Source organism: Nothoprocta perdicaria, unplaced genomic scaffold (assembly GCF_003342845.1).
Source record: "Nothoprocta perdicaria isolate Ctin4 unplaced genomic scaffold, notPer1 scaffold_77, whole genome shotgun sequence".
Lineage (NCBI taxonomy): Eukaryota > Metazoa > Chordata > Aves > Tinamiformes > Tinamidae > Nothoprocta > Nothoprocta perdicaria.
The window spans coordinates 611,341-632,986 of NW_020456054.1; the positions used below are offsets into that span (position 1 = coordinate 611,341).

General features: G+C 40.4%; 1 protein-coding gene across 14 annotated transcripts in view; it reads left to right on the forward strand.

Annotated features, from left to right (window-relative positions):
• Nucleotides 1–19,493, forward strand: part of RIMS2 (regulating synaptic membrane exocytosis 2) — a 340,555-nt gene extending 321,062 nt beyond the window's left edge. For 13 of the 14 annotated variants that reach the window (XM_026051612.1, XM_026051613.1, XM_026051614.1 and 10 more), the window contains 5 exons: nucleotides 13,847–13,988; nucleotides 15,393–15,505; nucleotides 16,243–16,344; nucleotides 17,373–17,512; nucleotides 17,923–19,493. In XM_026051612.1, coding sequence (XP_025907397.1) covers nucleotides 13,847–13,988; nucleotides 15,393–15,505; nucleotides 16,243–16,344; nucleotides 17,373–17,512; nucleotides 17,923–18,141 — 716 coding nt within the window. In that variant the 3' untranslated portion in view covers nucleotides 18,142–19,493. Of the gene's footprint in view, nucleotides 1–83; nucleotides 214–13,846; nucleotides 13,989–15,392; nucleotides 15,506–16,242; nucleotides 16,345–17,372; nucleotides 17,513–17,922 lie in introns of those variants that run through there. The other variant, XM_026051625.1, reaches the window with a different exon arrangement.
• Nucleotides 19,494–21,646: the final 2,153 nt, after the last annotated feature.

The following is a 21,646-nucleotide window of genomic DNA, read 5'->3' on the forward strand; positions in this document are numbered from 1 at the left end:
GCCGCCGCGCCGGGCGCGCGGGCCCCGCCGCCAAGACGCCGCGCTTCCTGTACCGCGGCAAGGGCGGCTGCCGCTCGGCCAAGATGGGCCGGCAGACGGCGGGCGGCGGGCGCAGCATGCAGCGCTCGCAGAGCCGCAGCAGCCTCTCGGCCTCCTTCGAGGCGCTCGCCGTCTACTTCCCGTGCATGAACTCGCTGGAGGAGGAGGGCGCAGGTGAGGGCGAGGGGCGGCCGCGCGCGGGACGGGACGGGACGGGACGGGACGGGACGGGGCTGCCCTGGACGCGGCGCTTGCGAAGCCGGAGGCAGGTGCCAGTTGGCGGGAGCGTTGGGATGCGCGGCCTGAGCGTCGCTTTGGAACGAAGTTGTCGGCCACGCTTTAGTTTGGTGGGGAAAAAATGAGGGAGAAGCTGCTTTCGGACAGCGCTTGCGTGTCCAGCAGCGTGTCAGGATTAGCACGGAGAGCAGATGGGGACTGTGGAGCAGTAGCTGCTCCCGAGGAGCTGCGTGCAGGTGGGCAGCGCTTGGGCTCTGCACACGGAAAGCCCGTGGGGTCYGGAAAAGCTGCCGTGCGGCTTCCACGCTTCGCTGCGGGGCCAGGGATAACGCAGAGGAGAAGGGCAGGTGATACCTGCATTACTGTGGCAAAGGGAGATTGTGTGTGTCTGTACGTGCACAAGTAACAGCAGTGGAAATAGCAGGTGGACAACCTGAAACAAAGTTCAAAAAGTTCTAGGCACTATCAGGGATGTGCATGTGTATATATATGCTTAAGCCTGACACCAAATCTGACCAGAGGAAGAGCTGTTTTCCTGTGAGCTTCTCTTAAAAATATTGCTCTTGCAGTCTTTCTGGCAATCAGCAGAAGTAACTTAAAATTTTACCTCCAGAAGGATCACCGGGGCATGTTGCACCTCCACCAGATGTGCACAGCCTTGGGTGCAGCAGCACGCGTGTGCGCGGTCTGCGCGCCTGCCCTCAGGGATCTGCACCCTTCCAGATACCTGAGTATCTGGTTTCTGCTGGAGGTGCCCCTCGAGCTGCTCCTACCCCAAGCACCTTCCTTTCCCTTTGGAGCACAGGGCTGGGGAGGCTCCTCGCCTTCCCTGGTGGCTCCGTGCAGCTCCTGGGGAGCAGGGAGCTCCAGCCTGGGCAGAGCCTCCTCGCCATCCTTCWGGACTCCCCTCTGCTCCCTGCCCCRCRCMGGGAAGCCAAGGAGCGACGCCTTTGGAGGRCATTTTCTGTCATCTCCTGACACACTAATAAACTCTTGTGCTGGAAACAAGTGTTTTTACATCACTGGATAGATCTTAATTTACACTAAATATGCTTAGGTCTTCATTAGAGGATATTTTTCTGTCCAGGACTAGTTGTCTTTGCTCTCCTGACTACTAGTTACAATAATGGTACCCATCCTTTGTGAAATCCTGTACCATGACGACGTCTCTTTTCTTGTGATCTTATTTCTCTAGGAAAAAAATAACTTCTTAGGTGAGATCCACGTGTGTTTTTTACATGTAGGCTGCACCTGAAAATGTATGTCACGTAATTCAGAGGAAGAAGGTAGAGGTAGAAGTGCTGCAGAGCGTTTGCACACCTGAGTTGTTGGTGCCTTCAACTTGTAGCCCACCAGGTTACAGAGGGCGTGACAGGCATCGCAGCGAAACTCTTCCCAGGTGCAATCWGTGAGGTTACACAGACACAAACACAGTCCGGTGGTTTGACTGCAGGTCACCTCTGCACTCAGATTGGAGTCTGTTGTCTTCTGATCGCTTCCATGTAATTATATTTATGTCCTGCTAGTGTACCTAAATGGTCCATGCGCTCTGCTGTTTGTGGACTTAATGCTCTTTTTTTACAGTTTAATCTGAAAAATTAATTTGTTTAATCTGAAAAAGGTAGAGGTTAAAGCCACTTCATAAGTTAACCAGCCTTGAGATTATAATTGTAATTATTCCTGCATATGACAGATAGTTTAAAAAAAGATGCCCTATTACAGAGGTGTTTTTGAATTTCCTGCTAAATCCTATTTTTAATTAAAAAAACCTGATTTATTTAGACATTTATTTGCAGTACTCCTTGTGAAACTCCAGGTCGCCAACTACTGAAATGAATACACTGACCCTTAGTATATCTTTAGGTATGAAAGGACATTAGGTTTAGAAGTAAATGAGCAGTATCTCAATAGGATTGATTTATAGATGCCATTCTTGAATGCCATGAGTGAGAAGATAGATTCTCATGTCAGTGGCTTGAAGATAGAGACCMTTAAGTGCTGGAGACTGTTCAGTGCTGATGTGCAGGCGGTAACAACCTGAAGAAGGGGGGCTGTGGATGGACTGCAGCTTTCCAAGTTGGTGTTGGCCTCGTCACACACCTGGTGTCATCTAAGATGTCATAGTGGCATTTTAATGACATATGCATCTTCAGTGATGCATATTTTGTTTATTGATGGTAAGGATGGTATAGYCTCCATCCTAGGTGTAAACTGTCATCAGTTGATCTAGATCTGTTTATGCTTACGATGTGAGGTGTGGAGGTCAAATCCCTTCCTATCTGAAATTCTGCTGCTCTTGATCCATCCCAGGCTTCACAGTCTGTCTGATATCCTGGCTTCATTGAAATGAATGGAAACTTAATAATTAAATTCAAAGGATCAAGGAATTACCACTGTAAGTGAATTTATACTGTGACATATCTGTATAAATATAGTGAAAAAATCCCCAGCACATGGAATATTAAAAACCAGCAGATTTTGAATTTACTGACCTGTCATGGACAATAGGAGAATGTGATAGCGCAAATGAGAACATTACTGGAAAAAAATTAACCAACATACATTGATCCATTGAGAAATGAAGACAAAGCTTGGGTTACCTGTCACATCCAGAAAGGCCATGTCTGTTTTTATGAGCGCAGCTTTTAACTCGCTGCTTCCTCAAATTACACTGTCTGTAGTTTGCTGTAATAAATTTGCATTACATTGTATAGTCTGTTATAGCTACTTCTGATKTGCATTTGCATTGAGGTGTTGATACCTGCTGTTAAATGGGAGGTTGTAAGGAATGCAGCTCTCAAATTGACAGGATCTGTGTGGAGAAAGGTGCCCTCCTAAAGGAAATGTGTTTCCATTTCCTGTCTTCTGTTGCTGAGGCACTGGTTTATTGGGTGGTAATGAAGAGTACTATGAAATTAAAGGGGAAAGTCAAATGCTTTCCAGGTGCTGAAGACAATTCAAGAGAAAATTTATGGTAATGTAATATTTAAATTAACTCAGAAAGAATGGGAAAGCATCTTGATCTCCCAGTATGTTGGAAAAACAAAAGGCAATTGAAAAAGAAACCACAGAATGTTCTTCAAGGCAACCATGCCAAAAATAGCATGAATTAGTCGCTGAGGAGAAGATACATCACAGTTTTGCACATTAATGAGGACGTCTCTGGGGACAGAAACACGTTGAACGCTGCTCTTACCAACCTGGCCCCTATCTGCCTAGAAAACAACTTGATTGAAAAGTTGTGTGATCCCATCTCGGTGTCAGCAGCAGTTCTGCCATGGACACGAGTGAGTGAAGGACCAGGCCGCAGTCAGATTGTGTTGGAGTGCTCCCCTGACGGGTCTGGCTGGTGYTGCGTGGCATTGCTCACGGATTGCTCACTGCTCCCCAACGGGGCTGGAAGGATCCCTGCCGTTCCTGGGCCCTGTTCCTGTGGTTAGGCCACCAGATCACACTGTCCCTCCAGAGGTCCCAGCAGACAATAACCAGCAGACAATAATTTAACCAGAAATAGAAAACGAGGGAAGTAGTAACAATAAATTAATTAAMACAGTAATTATTACAGTGAGCAGAATCCTTCCTGCACTGGAGGAGTTATGCTTTAAAATTATCCTCTTAAGACGAATGGATAGTACGAGTATTAGTGAAGAAACTGAGAATAATGATATCATCTTGGGGGRATTGACCTATTTTTTGGCCTTGGTGGTAAAGATGACCTTGTTTATGTGGAGTATTCGTAGGCAGAAGCAAAGAGGAATATGAAATAAGGGTATACGGCCTGTGCGAAGGATATCAGCCAGAAAAGATAAAGCTTAAAGGATCTTGGGATCAATTGATGCTTACAGGACAAATGTTGTCTACTCTGTATCTTTTGCAACAGAGTTTACCCTCATCCAGAGGGTAAAAACACTCTGAAGACAAAATCTAGATGGCCTTTAAATTTATGATCATATATATATATACACATACATATATATCTTACAGAGCAGGGGCAGTGCAGAAGTTAGTCCAAGCAGTTGCATTTGCCTTTCCAGTTCCACATGCTTTTACTGATTACTCTGAGGTACTATACTTATAAATGTGATTTTAAATACTGGAATAATTTACACCTTTTGAAAAAATACCTATGTTTTTGCCAGTTGACTTAGGAGTGTGGCATAAGCAAAATGTGCTCRTGGAAATACCTGTAAGACCAATAGAGAAGAGTAAAAAAGATTGCTGAAGGACTGACATTTAGTGGAGCTGAAATCAATTGAATTTGAATGTCAATTTGAGTGAATTAACATTCAGTACAACCTGAATGACTGAAATGTYCAACAGAACTTTAAAGCTGTATTTTTCTTGCATTTTATATAGGTTTCTTATTATTTATAGCKGTATATAGGTTTCTTGTTGTTATTTATATAGGAATTCTTATTTTTACGCTGAAGGATAGATGCAGATAGTTTTCACATAGCTCTGGTGTAGGCCGCCTTAGCAGCAGTAAAGCTGCCGTGTGTGACAGTCTTCACCCCCTGTGGTACCTACAAACATCTGCAAAAACTCTCTGGTATAGATCCACATGCTGTAGTTGTAATTTTCCAGTTGCAAGGTCAACAGTGGCGTAGCCAGAGCCCTGGGATGCTGCGCTGCCGTTGCTCCACACCGAGAGGTAAATGTTTTAGCAGCGCTAGCTTGAAAATGGGTCATTACGGCACAAAATTTGCTCAGAGTTTTGGGAACTGTGCTTATTTAAGTAATTATATTTGCATAGCATCATTACTCATCTTGGGCAAAGCTAGGAGGAGGAACTGTTTCTGATTTGTATGMTCTCGGTAGCCGTCCAGCTGCTTGGCACCATCTATCTCAATAAGTGCTAGTAGAGGGTGCTGAGTTATTTCAACACACTTGCTACATCATTAAAAAGTACTGCACAGATCCTTCTGATAAGGTGTGTAATGGTGTATAATATGCTAAAAAAACAAAGTTGGGCTAAAGAATGATGTTATTGTCATTATTAAATATTTAGAATACATTTCTTAAGTCATATAACATGAAAATCAAAAGCAATTTTAATATATAAATTATTTGGTGCTTAAGAATTTATATTCTGCTGTTCTTACTGCATAGAGTAATTGTTATTAATGAGCGTATGAAGTTGCTATACGTCCAAAAAGCTATATGTACATGCAACATTATAACTGGAAATGGCAGTCGTGGTTGCTTTTTGCTTGAGATGGTCAGCCTTCGTCATTGGCAAAATCAAAGACTGTCGATTCAAAGGTTTCTTGTGGTGAGATATGCACCTGTGTAACTATTTGTTATGTAAATAGTATAAAATTAGAATGTAACTCCACAAAACTGCTTGCTCAATTTTTTTTTCAGGATTTTAATAGCTTAGGGACGAGGCTGATTTTGGACTTGGTGAAGGTCTTTTCCAACCATAATGATTCTATAATTTCTCACTGCTTTGCACCTTTTGTAGTCATTTAGATCTCTGTACAGGGTGTACAAAGTGGAAATAAAACGGTACCATTCTGTTGACCCTTACAAAAATGGCAAAAATGTCAGACCATTATATTTGAATTAGCGGAGCAGCTGTCTGTGCAGAGATCGTAACTAGGCTAAATGAGTGTTCCCAAAATACTTTTCATTCAGGTCATTTAGCACATGGGACACGCAGCTGCCGACTGCAAGGCAAAATTCTTCTCCAGTGTGTTATCCTCGTGTTATTTGACAGCAGGAGTACGAGGCCTTTGGCAGGCAGGTCTTCAGACTGCACTGAGGAAACGGATAGTTTTATAGCTGTGATAGAGGCTTCTGGTACAGGGCTGAAACAGCTGAGCAGTTGTGCACAGAGTGTGCCGGGTGCAGGAACTGCACATTTCTAACTAAAAGCAATTAGGATAATGTAATAATTCTGCCATTGCTGTCTACTACTGTTGTGTCTCATCAGAAGTGGGGTTTTTTTGTTGGTTTTTTTTTGTTTGTTTGTTTTTTTCTAATTTGCTATTTGAGCCACTCGGAGAAAAACAGTATTTTTCCAGCCTTCAAGCTCAGGTTGGAGTGGTTCATCAAGAGGTAGTTTAGTAACTGAGGAAATTTCAGTGTTGCTGCCGTCTTGGAAATGCGTCTTGCAGAATGTCAAAAGACCTCATGGGCTCTGCAGCCATACATTAAAAGAATATATATATTCTTTTTTATATATCATAAATCATATATCTTTTTTATTTATGTATATTTTTTCTTTGATTATAAATTAATATTTATAGTTGTCATTTTAAAAGTGCATACTTGGTGTTTGGACTGTTCTGCTTAAATGTTTTTAGGTGAGTGAGTTTTAYAACTCACATGAGCTTTATATTTGTTGGGTCTTCTAATCAGATGCATAAATGCATCATTAGTTTAATGGGAGAGGTGTAAGGATTGAACCTGAAAGTAAAAAGGAAAAACTGGGGGGTTTTATGTATGCACAGATACAGTTGTCACTGATACCAGTGCAAGGAGCCTGCAGCTGCAGAAAAGAGAGTGAATCTGTAATGGAAAGAAGAGAGCTCGGGAAGCAGGAGCTTCCTCTGTTTCAAGTTGGACTGTGAAGTCTGCAGTTCCATCACGTATTTACATGTCACCCACTATATTAAAATCATGATCAAAATCTGTCCTCACCTCCTATAAAATGCCATTTGGTTGCTGAAGAGACGGAACAGGTGACCCGAAGAGAAGAGGGAATCCYGCTGGGGKTTGTACCCWGGAGCCRGGGACCAGGAGAGCAGCAGGAATCCYGCTGGGGGTTRTACCCAGGATCTGGGGACCAGGAGAGCAGCAGGAATCCTGCTGGGGGTTGTACCCAGGAGCCAGGGACCAGGAGAGCAGCAGGAATCCCGCTGGGGGTTATACCCAGGATCTGGGGACCAGGGGAGCAGTGGGAATCCGGCTGGGAGTTGTACCCAGGAGCCAGGGACCAGGAGAGCAGCAGGAATCCCGCTGGGGGTTATACCCAGGAGCCAGGGACCAGGAGAGCAGCAGGAATCCCGCTGGGGGTTATACCCAGGAGCCGGGGACCAGGAGAGCAGCAGGAATCCTGCTGGGGGTTGTACCCAGGAGCCGGGGACCAGGAGAGCAGCGGGAATCCTGCTGGGGGTTGTACCCAGGAGCCGGGGATCAGGAGAGCAGTGGGAATCCCGGTGCGTGGTTGTAACGTGGACAGTCCCGGCGTTCACTCGGGCAGGGCAGCACACTCTAGTTCTGCCTCCCTGCGACGGCTCCCGGGGTCTCCGTATTTGGGAGCAGGGAAGGTCCTTGGACTTCCCAGGAGCCTGATGGGGCCTCAGACTTCCCCGCCGTGGTTCCCAGTGCCMTCAGCTGAGGTTAGAAGTTTTGAAATCCTGTTGTAAACTGTCACAAACCACCATCAACCTTTTTTTTTTTCCCCTTGTCTGTCTAAAACAACATGTTCATTAGTATAGTAATAATATAGGTGGTACTGGGATTTTAGGAACACAGGAAAAATTATCCTGTCTCTGGAAGTGCTGCTCTTGTTAAAACCACAGTCCTGTAAAAATATTTCAAACCCAGCATTGGAGAACTTGCACTGATGGCACTGAGGCAACAGCAGCTTCAGCTGCTTGATGCTCCCAGGAATGTGCTGCAGGGTCAGTTAGGGCTAGCAGAGGAATGGGAAGCAGCCCAGCTGTGGAATTATAGTGGCAAAACCCACCTCTAAATGCAATAAAAGTGGGAGAGACCCATGAGGGGGTGTCTGCCTTCAGCCGCAGCATCCTCAGGAGCAGAGCGTGGTGAGCTGACTTTGCATCAATAGCCAAAATGTGCCAGGGGGATCTTTCCCAGATTGAAAATATGACCAGCCCTGTCATGGAAGGGGATTAAAGCAAAGGCAAAGGATGTGTAGTCTGCCCAGAGCCTCCTGTGCTCGTTGGGACCTCTTTAAATCCTCTGAGCAGCACAAATTTATGAAGTCTGCCCTTTTGGGCCCTGTATAAGGGAATTCACCCAATATGGGACCTGGGAGCTGCTGGACCAGCCCTTGGCCAGCGTATTGCTGCTGATCATGTCATTCACATCTCTTTCTATCACTTTTTATATACTGTATGTACGTTATACAATATATAATTATTATAGTTAACCCAGCTTCTAGTGTGGCCAGAGGAGAGAGAAAGGAGGAAATAAGAGGGTACAGAACAGGAGTAGCAAAGTATTTCTTGACTGAGAAAGAAAAACTAGGGAGGCCTCCCAAAAAATTTAAAAATCTTTTCTGACAAGAACCTGCAAGGCAGAGAATCTGGGCAAGTGTTTGGTGCCTGAAAATGCCTGAAACAAACCCCCTTCTTTACAAATGCTTTTCATAGGGGTTATGGTAACCTCCTGGGTCTCCAAGTACTCTTTGGGCTTCATAAATAGGTCATACATTGTGAAAAAAAGGGCACCAGAAAAGTGGTAACAGAGYACTTAATGTTCTGGTGAGTAGCGCTGCCTTTTGGGAGTTGGTTAGATGGGCTCAAGCCAAGGTGGCAGGGGAATCAGCATTTCCCAAATCCCACTTAAATTTGTATCCCTTGTATGAGTATTAGAAATAGATCCCAGCATATCTACTGCTTGGGGTCTGTGGGTGATGCAAGCAAAGAATCAACTCATGTCCCGCTTCCAGCACTTCTCAAAATGAGCTAAATGCCTAGTTCAGTATGACCAAATTTGGGCTGTTCTGGACCAAGAATTGTAGGTCTGCAAGGGAACTGGAAACCTAACCTGTCCCCCTTTGCTTAGTGGGATCAGTTCAGACTATCCCTGGTGATTTTATTTAACCCATTTATCGTRCCCAGAAGCCCATCTTTGGATACTTAAGGAGCTTCACTCATGCAAAGTAGTCACTAAGTCACTAAGTGTCACTAAGACTAAACCTAGTCTTTTTGTGCCTCTGACTCCTGTTTTCAGATAAAAATACAGCACTCATTTTTATGCAGCCCTTTTGGTGAGGTATGGAGCAGCTAAGAGGGGACACCCCGAGTATTTAAGTGTCCGTAAATCCTGAAGACACATTTGCTGTGTCCTGGGAACAAGTCCTACCCAGGGATCCCCTGAGCCTGCAGGTTGGCATCACTGCTCTGCCTCTGCCTGCCCCAGAACCTCCTCCTTGCTGCAGCTTGAGCTTGTCCTCATCTGATGTTTAAGAGTCAATCAGTGGCTCTGCACTCCTGAATCACAAGGGATTTGCACTCGCAAGTTGTGGGAACAAATAATTCCGCATGTAATTTAGAAGATGTGGCCTGTGGAATCTATTTGCAGTAACCATATTAGTTAAATTACCAGTGTGATTAACTATAAGCATGAATGTGCCTTTAGAAATGCCAAAGCAATTATTGCATGTAATTTGTGCCATTCCTTGCACTATGACCACAAGAATCTGAACTAGCCTTTTTTTTTCAGTTAATGTATTCCATATTTTGTGATGAGGACTTGAGAGATATTTCTTATTTCTGAGGCAATTGGATGCTGATAATTTGGAGAAAATCTATTCTTCATTAGAGTTTGGTAAATAGCATGAAAAATCATTTCCAATTATAGGAGGTTAGCAGCATACTTAGAAAAAAACATAATAACAAATCTCTACTTTCTACATCTTTTCAATTGAGAGGAGTAAGAAAACAGTGTAAGTGAAGTGAATGTTTTTATGGTTATAATCCAAACTGCAGCTTTACTAAGTCACCAGATGCACTAGCTTAGGTTGTAGATACGTGTTTACTGCTGTGTCAGTGGCAGATCCATCCCTAAGTTATTTATGCAGCTAGAAATGAACATTACTTCAATTGGGCTCGCTCACCTGGATGTTAATATCCAAAACTGGTCATGCAGATTTTGGGAGTGTTGTCTTAAGAGAAAAGAACAGCTTTGAGAGCACTGCTGCTCATTCCTTTTCTTGGCCACGTCCTGTGCAGAGTGCAGCCACGCAGCTGGCTCAATCAACACCACGTCAGGGAAAGGGAAAGGAGGAGGAGGAGGATTTAATTTGTAGCCAGGTTCAGGGAAAAAGAACTTGGGTTTAGTGGGGTGGGCAGACCTTGCAGCAGCTGCAGGATGGTAGCCTGGCACCTGAGGCTGTTTCTTGGTGCTCCTGCCTTGCGTTTTCATTGCCTCTGGTTGCCTGTCCTGCTTTTTTAAGTACTTAAGTCCTGAATTTATGAAACACGAATTACAATTCCTCTAAACACTACCTTTGCATGTTAAATTACATGGTGAATTGATTTATTGCATTTTCCTGGGGACCAAAGTATTGCTAGCATGGTGGGCAATCAAGTGTAGATATTTCTAATGCCTGTTATTTCATATTAGTTTAGCCAAGCTTAATCAGAAAGAAAACTCATCTCCAAAGTGGTAGTTCAGAAATGTCTATGAGCTGAGACTTCTTCTATCCCTCTGTCCCCCAGACTGCTATTTTGCTGTTAAAAATCTTCAGCTCTTGTTTCAAGAAGCATCAACATCATGATTAGGATCCTTGCTGCTGRAAGGTCACATCTTTCTCTTCTGAGACCATCAGAGAGCTCTGCCTGTTTCTCTTGAGCACTTGAGAATAGTTATTCACATAGTCTTCTTTCAGCACTGTTTGAATTGGATGTGTCTAAATAATGCCACATTAGCACCAGTGCTTATATAAAAGCTGGGTTTGGTGTGAGTTTTTAACCTTTATTCTACAGTAAAATTGCACCTTATCAGCTGTTGGCCTGTTACAGTGTGAATCAGAGCACTGGGTTCAAGTGAATATAAGAGTGTAGAATGGCTTAAAATGTGATACAGAAGGATGCTAAGAACAGGCAGGGAAACATCTGCTTCTGTGAGGACTTGAATGGCAGATGCACTAATTCTGCCTTAATTTTTAAGTAAATTGGCGTACAACAAATGTTGGTTTTTATGAATGTTTTCTTAAAGTCAAGGTATACATCTTTAGAATTGCAATTCAGAAAAAAAATCCTTATTAAGAACAATTAYTGTATTTTTCTTTGTATATCATATATTGAAAATCGTATTTATCTCAAACTCCAGAATCTTGTAAAGGTGTGAGGATGTGAAAACCTGAAGAGAGTCGTGCAAGATGGAGATGCTCCSTTACATTTTAATGAGCGAATTCATGCTTGCAACAGTGAATAGCAAATGACCACCATTGAGTGGAATCAAACAAAAATGAGCTCTAATTAATCCAAAGAGCACTGAGAATATCCCAGAATAGGACCTTAATAAAAAGACGATGAAGCCTTAGGAGTTGTGTCCTCTTCATTAAAAAAAAAAAAAAAAAAAAAAAGCCACAGTATACTCTTTTTTGCCTAACTATAGCACATTTTTTTTCAAGAAGTTTTATGGGGATGTTTCTTTGATCTGAGTAATTGAATTTTAGATGAACTTTGGAGTGTTGGAAGTCAGTTGCCACCTTTCATTAGTTTTAATGTAGATTATAAAAAAAAACAGCAGACATTTGGAACTTTATAACCCAATAGAAATGAAATTGTTGTCTTCYSCCCATCATCTTTCAAATGTCCTACTAGACTTTTTTATTTTTTATCCTTTTTTTTAATTTTTTTTTTTTTTTTTGCTCCAGAAATAGTGGGTATATTTATAAGTAGTTTTGATGCAATAAATAAATAAATAAATTGCTTCATTGGGTACTAAGTTCATGTGGGTAGCTGAAGTTCCAGAACAAAATTGTTGCATGTTATTTCTTACATACATTGCCATGATTAAAAGTTTTGGTCTTGAATGAGTTCACATCTTGTAAGGAGCAATAACATTTGAATCATGCATTACACTGATATAAAAAGGTCTCATTACTGCTAAATACTTGAATATTATTAAACATTCTTTGAATGACGCTTTTCAGCATTAAAAGTGGGCTTTTGAGGTGTGTGGATATCTATCCTACTTCAGTAGATTTCCTGCATTCCTTATCTGATCCACTTCAACTGGACAGATTGGGATATGTTTCTGGACAGACTGGGATACGTTTCTGCAGGACTTCAACCTGTCTGCAGCCCATGGGACAGAGACATCCTGAGTGGGAGCATGGAGACATGTTCCCTCCTCCTGTGCCCTTTCTAAGGTCCTTGGTCCTTCTCCTTGGGGTAGCAGACAGGACAAGCCCCTCTTGCCTTGACCCTTTTCCTTCTAAAATCCACCTGTCCAGCAGTTCTTCTTCCACTGGTACTTGATGGGGCAGAGAAGGAGAACGGTAGCCGAGTCTACAAGACCACAGAAGAGGGCTAATGCTTAGATATCCTTAGGATCTTGGATATTACTCAATATTTAAGAATGCTAATTCTTAGAATTTAAGTGTCATTTGGTGTCCCGTCCCTTTGGAATTACTACTTTTTTATATTGTCATCAGTATATCACACAACTCTGTGCTGAGGCCATTTTTTTAATCCACTAAGAAGGTATAAGAAATTGGAATGCAATTCCAAAGTGTCTGCATTATTGCTGGAAATAGAGTTTTAAATCAGAAATGATACTATCTTACTCATGACAGGAAGGAACGAGGGCTTAATTCCCATTTTGGTCTTGGGTTTTCTTTTTTTGATTGGGATTTCAGATGTGTTCTAGCTGAAGTCTTGATCAAAATCCCTACACTAAAATGTTATTACATTACTTTCTGAATATTTTTCTTTTACCTTATGTCCTGTCATTTTGCTGTCTTTACAGCTGAAGTTAACAACTGTGAGCAGATACAATGATTGCTTATCACGGAGCTGGAAGTAAAATTTCATATTGTGCATGAAAGTCAGCACAGACTGCASTTTTTAGATATTAAATAAAACTAGCTAATGTAAAGGGAAGAGGGAGGAGGAAGAGTAGGCAGAGTTCTTGATTTGTTGTGTGCTGTCTTCACTAATGGATGTCAGTGACTTAATTTAGCAAATAATGTCCAAATCAAATAATTCAGCTGAAGTAGAACATTCCTCAAAYACTATAGGATTTGACATAATGGTAATATTTTAACTGAATTCCTAAGAGGGGTGTATTCCTTCAGAGAAGGCATGTTTTAAACACACTGGATTACAGCGACTGTAAATCTGGTTACCTCTGTGGGCAGACTGTACACTGAAGAACTTGTGTTTTGGGCATGCTGTCTGCCCTTAAAAGGCAGAACTAAGTTATTTAAAGGATCTGAAGACTGCTCTACTTGCCTATTGTTAACATTTCCRTGTTTCAAAAATGCAAGATTTGGTATAATAATTTCTTCCTTTAACTGTTTCCACAATGTGGAGTGCTAGTTTATTACCTGTGTTACTGCCTTGCGCTGCTCTGTCTCAACATAAGAAAACACTTTCTCACAGGGAAGGTGGTGAAACACTAGAACAGGTTGTCCAGAGAAGCTCCAGAGTCTCCGTCCTCGGAGCTATTGAGAATCTCACCAGAGACAGTCCTGGCCAACTGGCCTTGCTTGAGCAGCAAGGTGGAACCAGATGATCTCCAGAGATGATCTCCAGATGATCTCCAGAGGTGCTGTCCAAGCCCAGCTGGTGTGTGGTTTTGCAGGAGCACTCTGTTGTTGTAGCACGTTGTCAGGAAGGCTTGTGTTTTGTTTCTCCAGAAGCAGGTGGTAAGAAGCTGCGGAGCACAGTGCAGAGGAGCACGGAGACAGGGCTGGCCGTGGAGATGAGGAACTGGATGACACGTCAGGCCAGCCGGGAATCTACGGATGGGAGCATGAACAGCTACAGCTCTGAGGGAAAGTAAGCAAAAAGCACAAGTTATTACTGATACTCTTCCATGACATTTCTCCCTGTGTTTGTGGAGCAGTTCGGTGGTCATTTTTGCAGCACTGTGTTACAGACACCTGGGTGACCAGACAGGAGCAGCAGTTTGGGAGTGGGGTGGGAATGGGTAGAGTGAAGTGTGGGAATCACAATAAAAGGATACTCTCTGTTCAGCAAACCTCTCCTCTCAGAGGGCATGTCCTTGCATATTTCCAGAGAGATGAAATTTCTTCTATTTCCAGATGACCTACACTAGATTCAAACTAGTTTATCAAAACTTGTGCTAATTAATCGTGAAGAAGTGTTCTGGATAGAACTATAAAACGCTCATGTATTTCCCATATGCTTTTCTGAAAGGCCCAAGTTTTAGACTTACGAGTAGTCTGTTCAAGACTTTTCCAACAAAAACCTTACTGTGAGTAGATTTATTAGTGGTATTGAGAGCCCCTGAACAATATACCTGCTCTGGACGATGCACCTTACAGAGCTGGTGTCCAAGCTGATGCATTTTAAGTGCTTGAGATGAATGTTGATTTATGGTCAGTCATTATGAATTTCACCAGTTTCACTTCTTTGTCTTTTCATCGATCATCTGGGAAATTACCATTTTTCCTTAGAGAGTTATTGACCAGATAGTTTCCATGAATAATTGTTGCCTTGAAATGTTTCTCAGATAATTGACGGCAGGTTTTCTGAACCTGAATTTTAAGATATTTGGTTATTTGCCAGAATTAATTTSAGTTCCATTATTGAATATGTGTCATTCTTAGAGACATTTCAGAAAAATATTCTTAATGAATGCTCACTTAAAAGTTGCTTTTATAAACAGTGATCAATGTTCAGTCTAATGTAATTGTCTCGCTAAATGCTCTTGACATTCAGCCATTGAGTTCACAATGACTTAGAATTGTTTCCTGAGAAATTTTACTCTTGTGTAGCTAAATTATTGTTAAGGGCTGCTATTAGCTTCATACCGAACTGATCTCATATGAATACTGCAGTAATTAACAATCATGTTTGATATATCGGGAAAAAGGAGGATGATGGAAAAAGACTATTTTTAAAATTAAAAGCTGTGTGGATTAGTGCTTCCTTCACATGTTTAGCTGTRTGTTGGAGGGCCAATTGCTACTTGTTGATATTTTTAAATTTATAGAATAAAAAAATCCTACAGGATAAAATAGGATAAAAAAACAGGATATTTTGAAAATTTTAGTAATTGCTTTGTAATCTTGTCCGTGCAAGTAAATCCTTTACAGAATTAAAGTAAGTAGTAGTCAAGTAGAAGTAAAAAGTATAAATGCTAAGGATAAAAAATATAGAAAAGAAAAATGGACAAATTCCGTGTGTATATGTTGATTTTCCAACATTATCTTTTAGTTTGATTTTCCCTGGCGTGAGGTTGGCCGCAGACAGCCAGTTCAGTGATTTTCTGGATGGACTTGGTCCTGCTCAGCTTGTAGGGCGTCAGACTTTGGCAACACCATCTATGGGTAAGTATTTATGTCCTGCAGATGCTACATCAACGACTGGGTCTAGTAATTAGGACACAGAAATGATTTAGATTCTARTTCTTTAAATACTGCCATGTGGTTTTGGACAGCTCATCTAAAACCAGAACAACAACCTCAAGTTCAGCCAAAAATTGTCATAATTGTGGGTGCTCATTAGGACAGTCAGAAGTAGAAAGATGCATTGAAAGAAGAATTGTTTATCTGTTCTTTAGCTTTCACATCTTTAAAATGTGCCTAATGAGACTGATCCTTTCTCTGAATCACTTTTTATACGTTTTTTAAATTTAACTGGAACCATTGCAAAAAGAAATTTCAAGCAATTTTACAGAGTTTTGTTGCATGAATTCCCTTGCTGCCTGTATTTCTCTGGAATTCATGAGACAGGAAGGGATGTAATTTCAAGAGATTTGGAGGGATATAATTTCAAGAGATTTGGGCACAGCAAAAGGAAGATGAAATATTTGCATTTTTTGTGATTTTTTGTTTGCTTTTGTTTGTTTTTGTTTTGTTCTTGTTTGTTTTGTAATGTATATTAATGTAAATAGCTGTAAAAAGGCTAAGTCTTAAATTATCTATTAGTATTCAAACTGCCATACTGGTATAATGCAAGAGAAAAGTTTTCACATACTCATTGTAGAACTTTCTATATCTGTTAGTATGATTAAGTATTTCTGATTTACAAAGCCAGGATTTCTTTTTCTTTTTTTTTCCCCTAGGAGATATCCAGGTGGGAATGATGGACAAGAAAGGACAGTTGGAAGTAGAAATAATTCGAGCCCGTGGCCTTGTTGTAAAACCAGGTTCAAAGACACTGCCAGGTAAGAAAGAAAGAACATGAATAAAATTTTACCAAAAAAAACCAACCACCCTCTCTCCAATTCTGTGGCTTTACTGTTTAACTTAAGTGAAGAGAATGTTTTGGCAAGTGCACCTAAGAGTAGATGATAGTATTGTACRTTGAAATGTAAAAACACAGTGAAGTGATATAAAAGTTTGCAGTAAGTACAAAAAATCATTTTAATGAAGATTTTCGTTTTAGACTTCCAGAGCATTTTAGGAACATTTTAAATTTAAGGAGATATTTTGTCTACTTTATGAAAAGATCCTAAAGTTATTTTAGGAACAGCAAAAACATCTTTAGTTATGGGGTGTAAGGGAAGGCATGTGCAGAAAATGTGATATAAGAGTCATAGGGAGGAAAGAGGGAATTAAGAAAATGTGTGGATAGGAACCTACTGTGAGAATTAGACCAGTACTTGATATTTACTCCTTATTTTATAGTCTGATGTCCTATAGTACCTTATAAAAAGGACGATATAATGATATTTTTAGCATGCTCTTCTGCCAAAATAGAAATCATGTCAGTCTTTTCTCCACTGATTTTCACTTTCTAGATTATTTTAAATTATTAACAATTTGGAGCATTTATCCACCTCTCACCAAAGTCAGTGCAAGTTGTTCATGTACTTAAGAGACCTATTTTGCAAACTGTAATAGAGAGTGCTATATATAGGAATATCAGATTTTTTCCAGGTCAAAAATCCAAATTATTTCATGGCAAAAGAATCAAATAAAAAGAATTAGAGAAAAAAATTATACCAGGAAGATAAAGTGAATAAAATGCATGGATGGTTTGCATGTTATTAGGTATTAATACTTTTGGTGAAGATTTGTTCATATAAGCAATATAGCCACTAAGTGGCAGATTTTACCGTATACCATTACCATATTGGTAATAATTTACCAATTACCATGTGGTAATAGAACATTGCATTTATTATGCCAAAAAAAAAAAAAATCGGTTTTTGTCCTTTACTTACTGTCCTGTATTTACTTTCCTTCTAAGCACCATACGTAAAGGTGTATCTATTAGAAAATGGAGTCTGCATAGCCAAAAAGAAAACAAAGGTAGCAAGAAAAACGCTGGAACCCCTTTATCAGCAACTTCTGTCATTCGAAGAAAGTCCCCAAGGAAAAGTTTTACAGGTAATTTGCATCAATATTTTTCTGCATCTGCAAACGTGCTACCCGCACAGTTCTCAGACTTTCATGGTTCCTTTGGCAAGTTCAAGCACTTGTTGAGCACAGAAGTCATATAAGCAGCATCTGCTGATGATGTTGCAGTGCTGATGTAAATGCAAAGTGCTGAGCAAAAGTTAGTTCTAGATTATTTTGTTTCTACTGCATGTATGGGTGCCTTATCTTCTTGGACTTTCTTTAGTACAAATAAATTACTCAATTACTGCCCAGATCACATCTGCTGCTGCATCATAGTAATATATTTGCATAGTCAAACATCCCATTCCTTGCTGTGATAAAATAAGCGGAGATGTTTGAACAAAACATTGCAATTTTGCTGAAACTTTTCTGTTTTCTTTTGTTTCTTTCTCTAACAGATAATTGTTTGGGGAGACTATGGACGCATGGACCACAAATCCTTTATGGGAGTGGCACAGATACTTTTAGATGAACTGGACCTGTCCAACATGGTGATTGGGTGGTTCAAACTTTTCCCTCCTTCTTCCCTAGTAGACCCGACTTTAGCTCCTCTCACTAGAAGAGCCTCCCAGTCATCTCTGGAAAGCTCAACRGGACCTTCGTACGCTCGCTCATAGCAGCTGTGAAACTCTTGTCATGGCAACCAGCGTTACAAAAAACAACAACAACAACAACCACCACCACAGGTCGCCAACCCTGGTAACACTGCATGCTTAATGTTGTGTCTTCTGAGCCTGTTTCTAGGGCTACGACGCGATCCTGTGTTCTCAAGGAAGTTGCACACATTGTGCCCTATGGAAGGCCCTCAGGTGAAGGACTGACCTTGTAACGGACTGACAGGTTTGGAGTTCAGGGACACTCAGTTTTGGTCCAATCTGAAGCCATGGACTAAATTAAAAGATTCAGTCTGTCTCATGCAACAAAAGTCCTTTTCAATGGCATATCTATTTTGTTGCTCCTGTTTCTTTATTTATCTGCCCTCCCTTTCCTGAAGCTTGGTTATGCCACAGAAATGGAGTTTCCCTCCCTTGAAGCCCTGTCACAAGTCCATGGATTTGCAGACCTTGGAAGAGAAGTGGAAGAAATGTAAGAGTGACTGGAAAAGTCAGCTGTCATTTGAAACACTTGAGATCTGAAAACTCTCCGTACAGGAAAGGTTCAAGACTTAAACATGACAGGCTTCATAGCTCCAGCTGTAGTTACAGTGAAACCCCAGATGCGATGGACTCTCTGAAAAATAAAATTCTATGGATATACTGTACTGTATGAAATTAAAGAAACTTTTTTGCATGGACACAGATTTAGCTGAACACTTAAATTATTTTCTTGGGGCTGCAACTTGAAAAAAAAAGAATAAATCAGCCATTTTCAACAATTTATATTATTTTTAAAAATAAATTTCACTAGTGCATGGTTTTAAAGGGAAGAGAATGCAACAGGGTGATACAAAGACACACCAGTTTATCATTCTTTAAACCAGTCATGGTCTGTATTTTTGCAGACTTATATTAAAAATAATTTCTAGCAGATATTTAAAATTCTGTTTATGTGACAAGAAATAAGTGTAATATATTAAATTTATTTAAATGTAAAAGGTACAAGCCTTGTAAAGTTCAACATACTGTGCAAATTGTACACTTCTTTTACCTCCTTCTTTCTCTCTTCCAATCTCCGTTCTTCCTTTTGCTCTCTGCCCTCCTAGCTCCCAGGATAATCATCAGATTCTGAAATGGCTAAAATGGCTACCTTTTGACTTATTACTCTCTTATGCCCCATATTTGGTTCAGGGTTGCAGATTGTTCTGCATTTCTGAATTATTTGAGAAAAATATTGTTTAAGAACTTACTTTTTTCAAGCATGTTGAAAAGGATTTTGCAACATGGCTTGGGAGTACATTAATGTAATTCAGCATGTATTTGATAAAAAAAGATATTTGAACTTTTTGCAATTTATTGTACAGTGCATGGTAACTTATTTTCGTTTTTTTTTCTCACCTTCAAATTGAATTCTACAGCAAAATACTGGAACCATGTGACCATTGTAAGATGTTGTCAATAAATTTGTTTTCAGCACCAGCATCATTCATTCAAAGGCTGAACTATCATTTCTTGAAGGTTTTGAAAGAAGAAAACTTAGTAAAAATTAGGTGTTTTTTTTTTTTTTTTTTTTTTAGGAAATAAATAATTTCATTTGCACTAACCCAAATAAGTTGCTACATTCTTGGGTTTATAAAAACAACAAAAGGTTACTAATTCTTACCGTTCTGCTGTACAGTTCAATTTTCACGGACTACATTTCTGTTGGAAAAGTTATAACTTGGTAATATCAGTCAGAAAAATGTCGATCTTTGGTTCATAAAATAGCCTTAAAGAAAGTTTATCAGTRCTTCTCAGAGAGTTATTTGTCACCATTACCAGAACCCACAGTGCAGGCAACAGMGCTTCAAAAACCTGTTTTCTGTAGCAGACAGTGACTACCATTGGGTGGTGCTGCAAGTTCAAGCTTCTCATTAAATTACATTATTTAAAGGGAATGTAACTGGCTAACATTTAATAACAAATTGTCCCATTTTTCTGGGTCTTTATATGCCTTTAATACCTATTTAAGGTTTAATATTGAAACCTTGCAATAATTTTTGAAATCTGTATTACATTTAATTTTAAGGCCACCCAGAATTATTCTGATTTTATTTGAAAATCTATTAATGTTTCCCATTAAAAATTATACAAACCTCTTCAGAGGGCAAAAGTAATAATRGTATCACTTAAAATGCCTTTTACTTTGTGCAATATCATATAAATCAAGATTGTGTCTTGTCTTCAGAGATTATATAATGGATTATTGTTAAGTTAATGGACAGACTGGTAAACATTGTAATTATGGAAATAATTACAGACAGACACCTGTCTACCAGCAAACAAATAAATAATACCACATGCAGTCAATAGTATCCCCTACGATTGAAGAAAAATATATAACAACTTTCCTGGAACTGTGAGCTGCACTCACACATTCTTGTATACATAGTCCTATATAAATTATTTCAGATTTTAAAATCAAGGACATGACGCATGGAAGGTTTGTACATACTTGTCATTATGCAGTATTTATTTTAAAAAAATGTATTTTTTTTTTTATTTTTCACACGTCTGCAACTCTACTTATGGTTTAGTCATGTAAATAGCACTATTCCAGTGATCACTGCTGTCTTGTACATAGTATGTTTTAAAAAGTTAAAAGGAATTACAGCTGGAGGAAAAAAAAAAAAAAAAAAGAAAAAAAAAAGGCAGATTAGGCCTGTTAATGAACACCAACCAATGTAAATCAAATTCATTCTGGTGATGGTATTTAACACTTTAAATAAAACATTTTCTTTACAGAATTCATGTGCGGTGCTCTGTTTCTTTCCTCGCTGAGCTGGTCGGCACCTTCCTTGGTGGAGTGGGTTTGGGCACTGTCTCCGMGTGTCACCTTCCCTTGGGTGCTCTTTCTAAATGGGCACCATCACCCTCAGCGACTCCTGGAGAAGACCAGGATGGCCACCTGTGYGGGTCCTAGGAAACCACTTTCCTAAAGGATCCTCCCTTTACATCTTGGAGACAGTTTCACAGAACTGCTTACCGCTTCCTCTCTCACCAGCACCTTCCTGCCCCAAATCTCCTTAATTTAAAACAGTGCAAACCTACTGTTTTAAGTCTTGCTTTATTCATCAATTCTAAACCTTGACTCTTGGATCAATGAACAGTGCATTGACTGCAGGGCAGGAGGAGATGACTGCTGTGCCCTCAGTGTCAGCTGCGCTTAGTAGAAGTAAACCCAGCCAGGGCCCAGGAAGCAAAGAATAAGCTTCAGGAGGTAGGAAAAATAGCCAGCATCAGGAGAAGGAATAAGCTATGCAGGAATTAGGAGTAAGAGTAAAGTCTCCATGATTAACAAATTTTATCTGAATTACACAAGGATGAGGGTCAGCAGGAGCATAGTAGCAGATGGACTGATAGAGAAGGAAATAGATAGGAATTAATCACTCAGAACTGGAACAGCACTGTCTGGTCACTCCCCAACCTAAACAAAAAGAGAAAGAAAAGCTGYTGTTCTCCCGTGACAGTCACACCTTAGGGCACT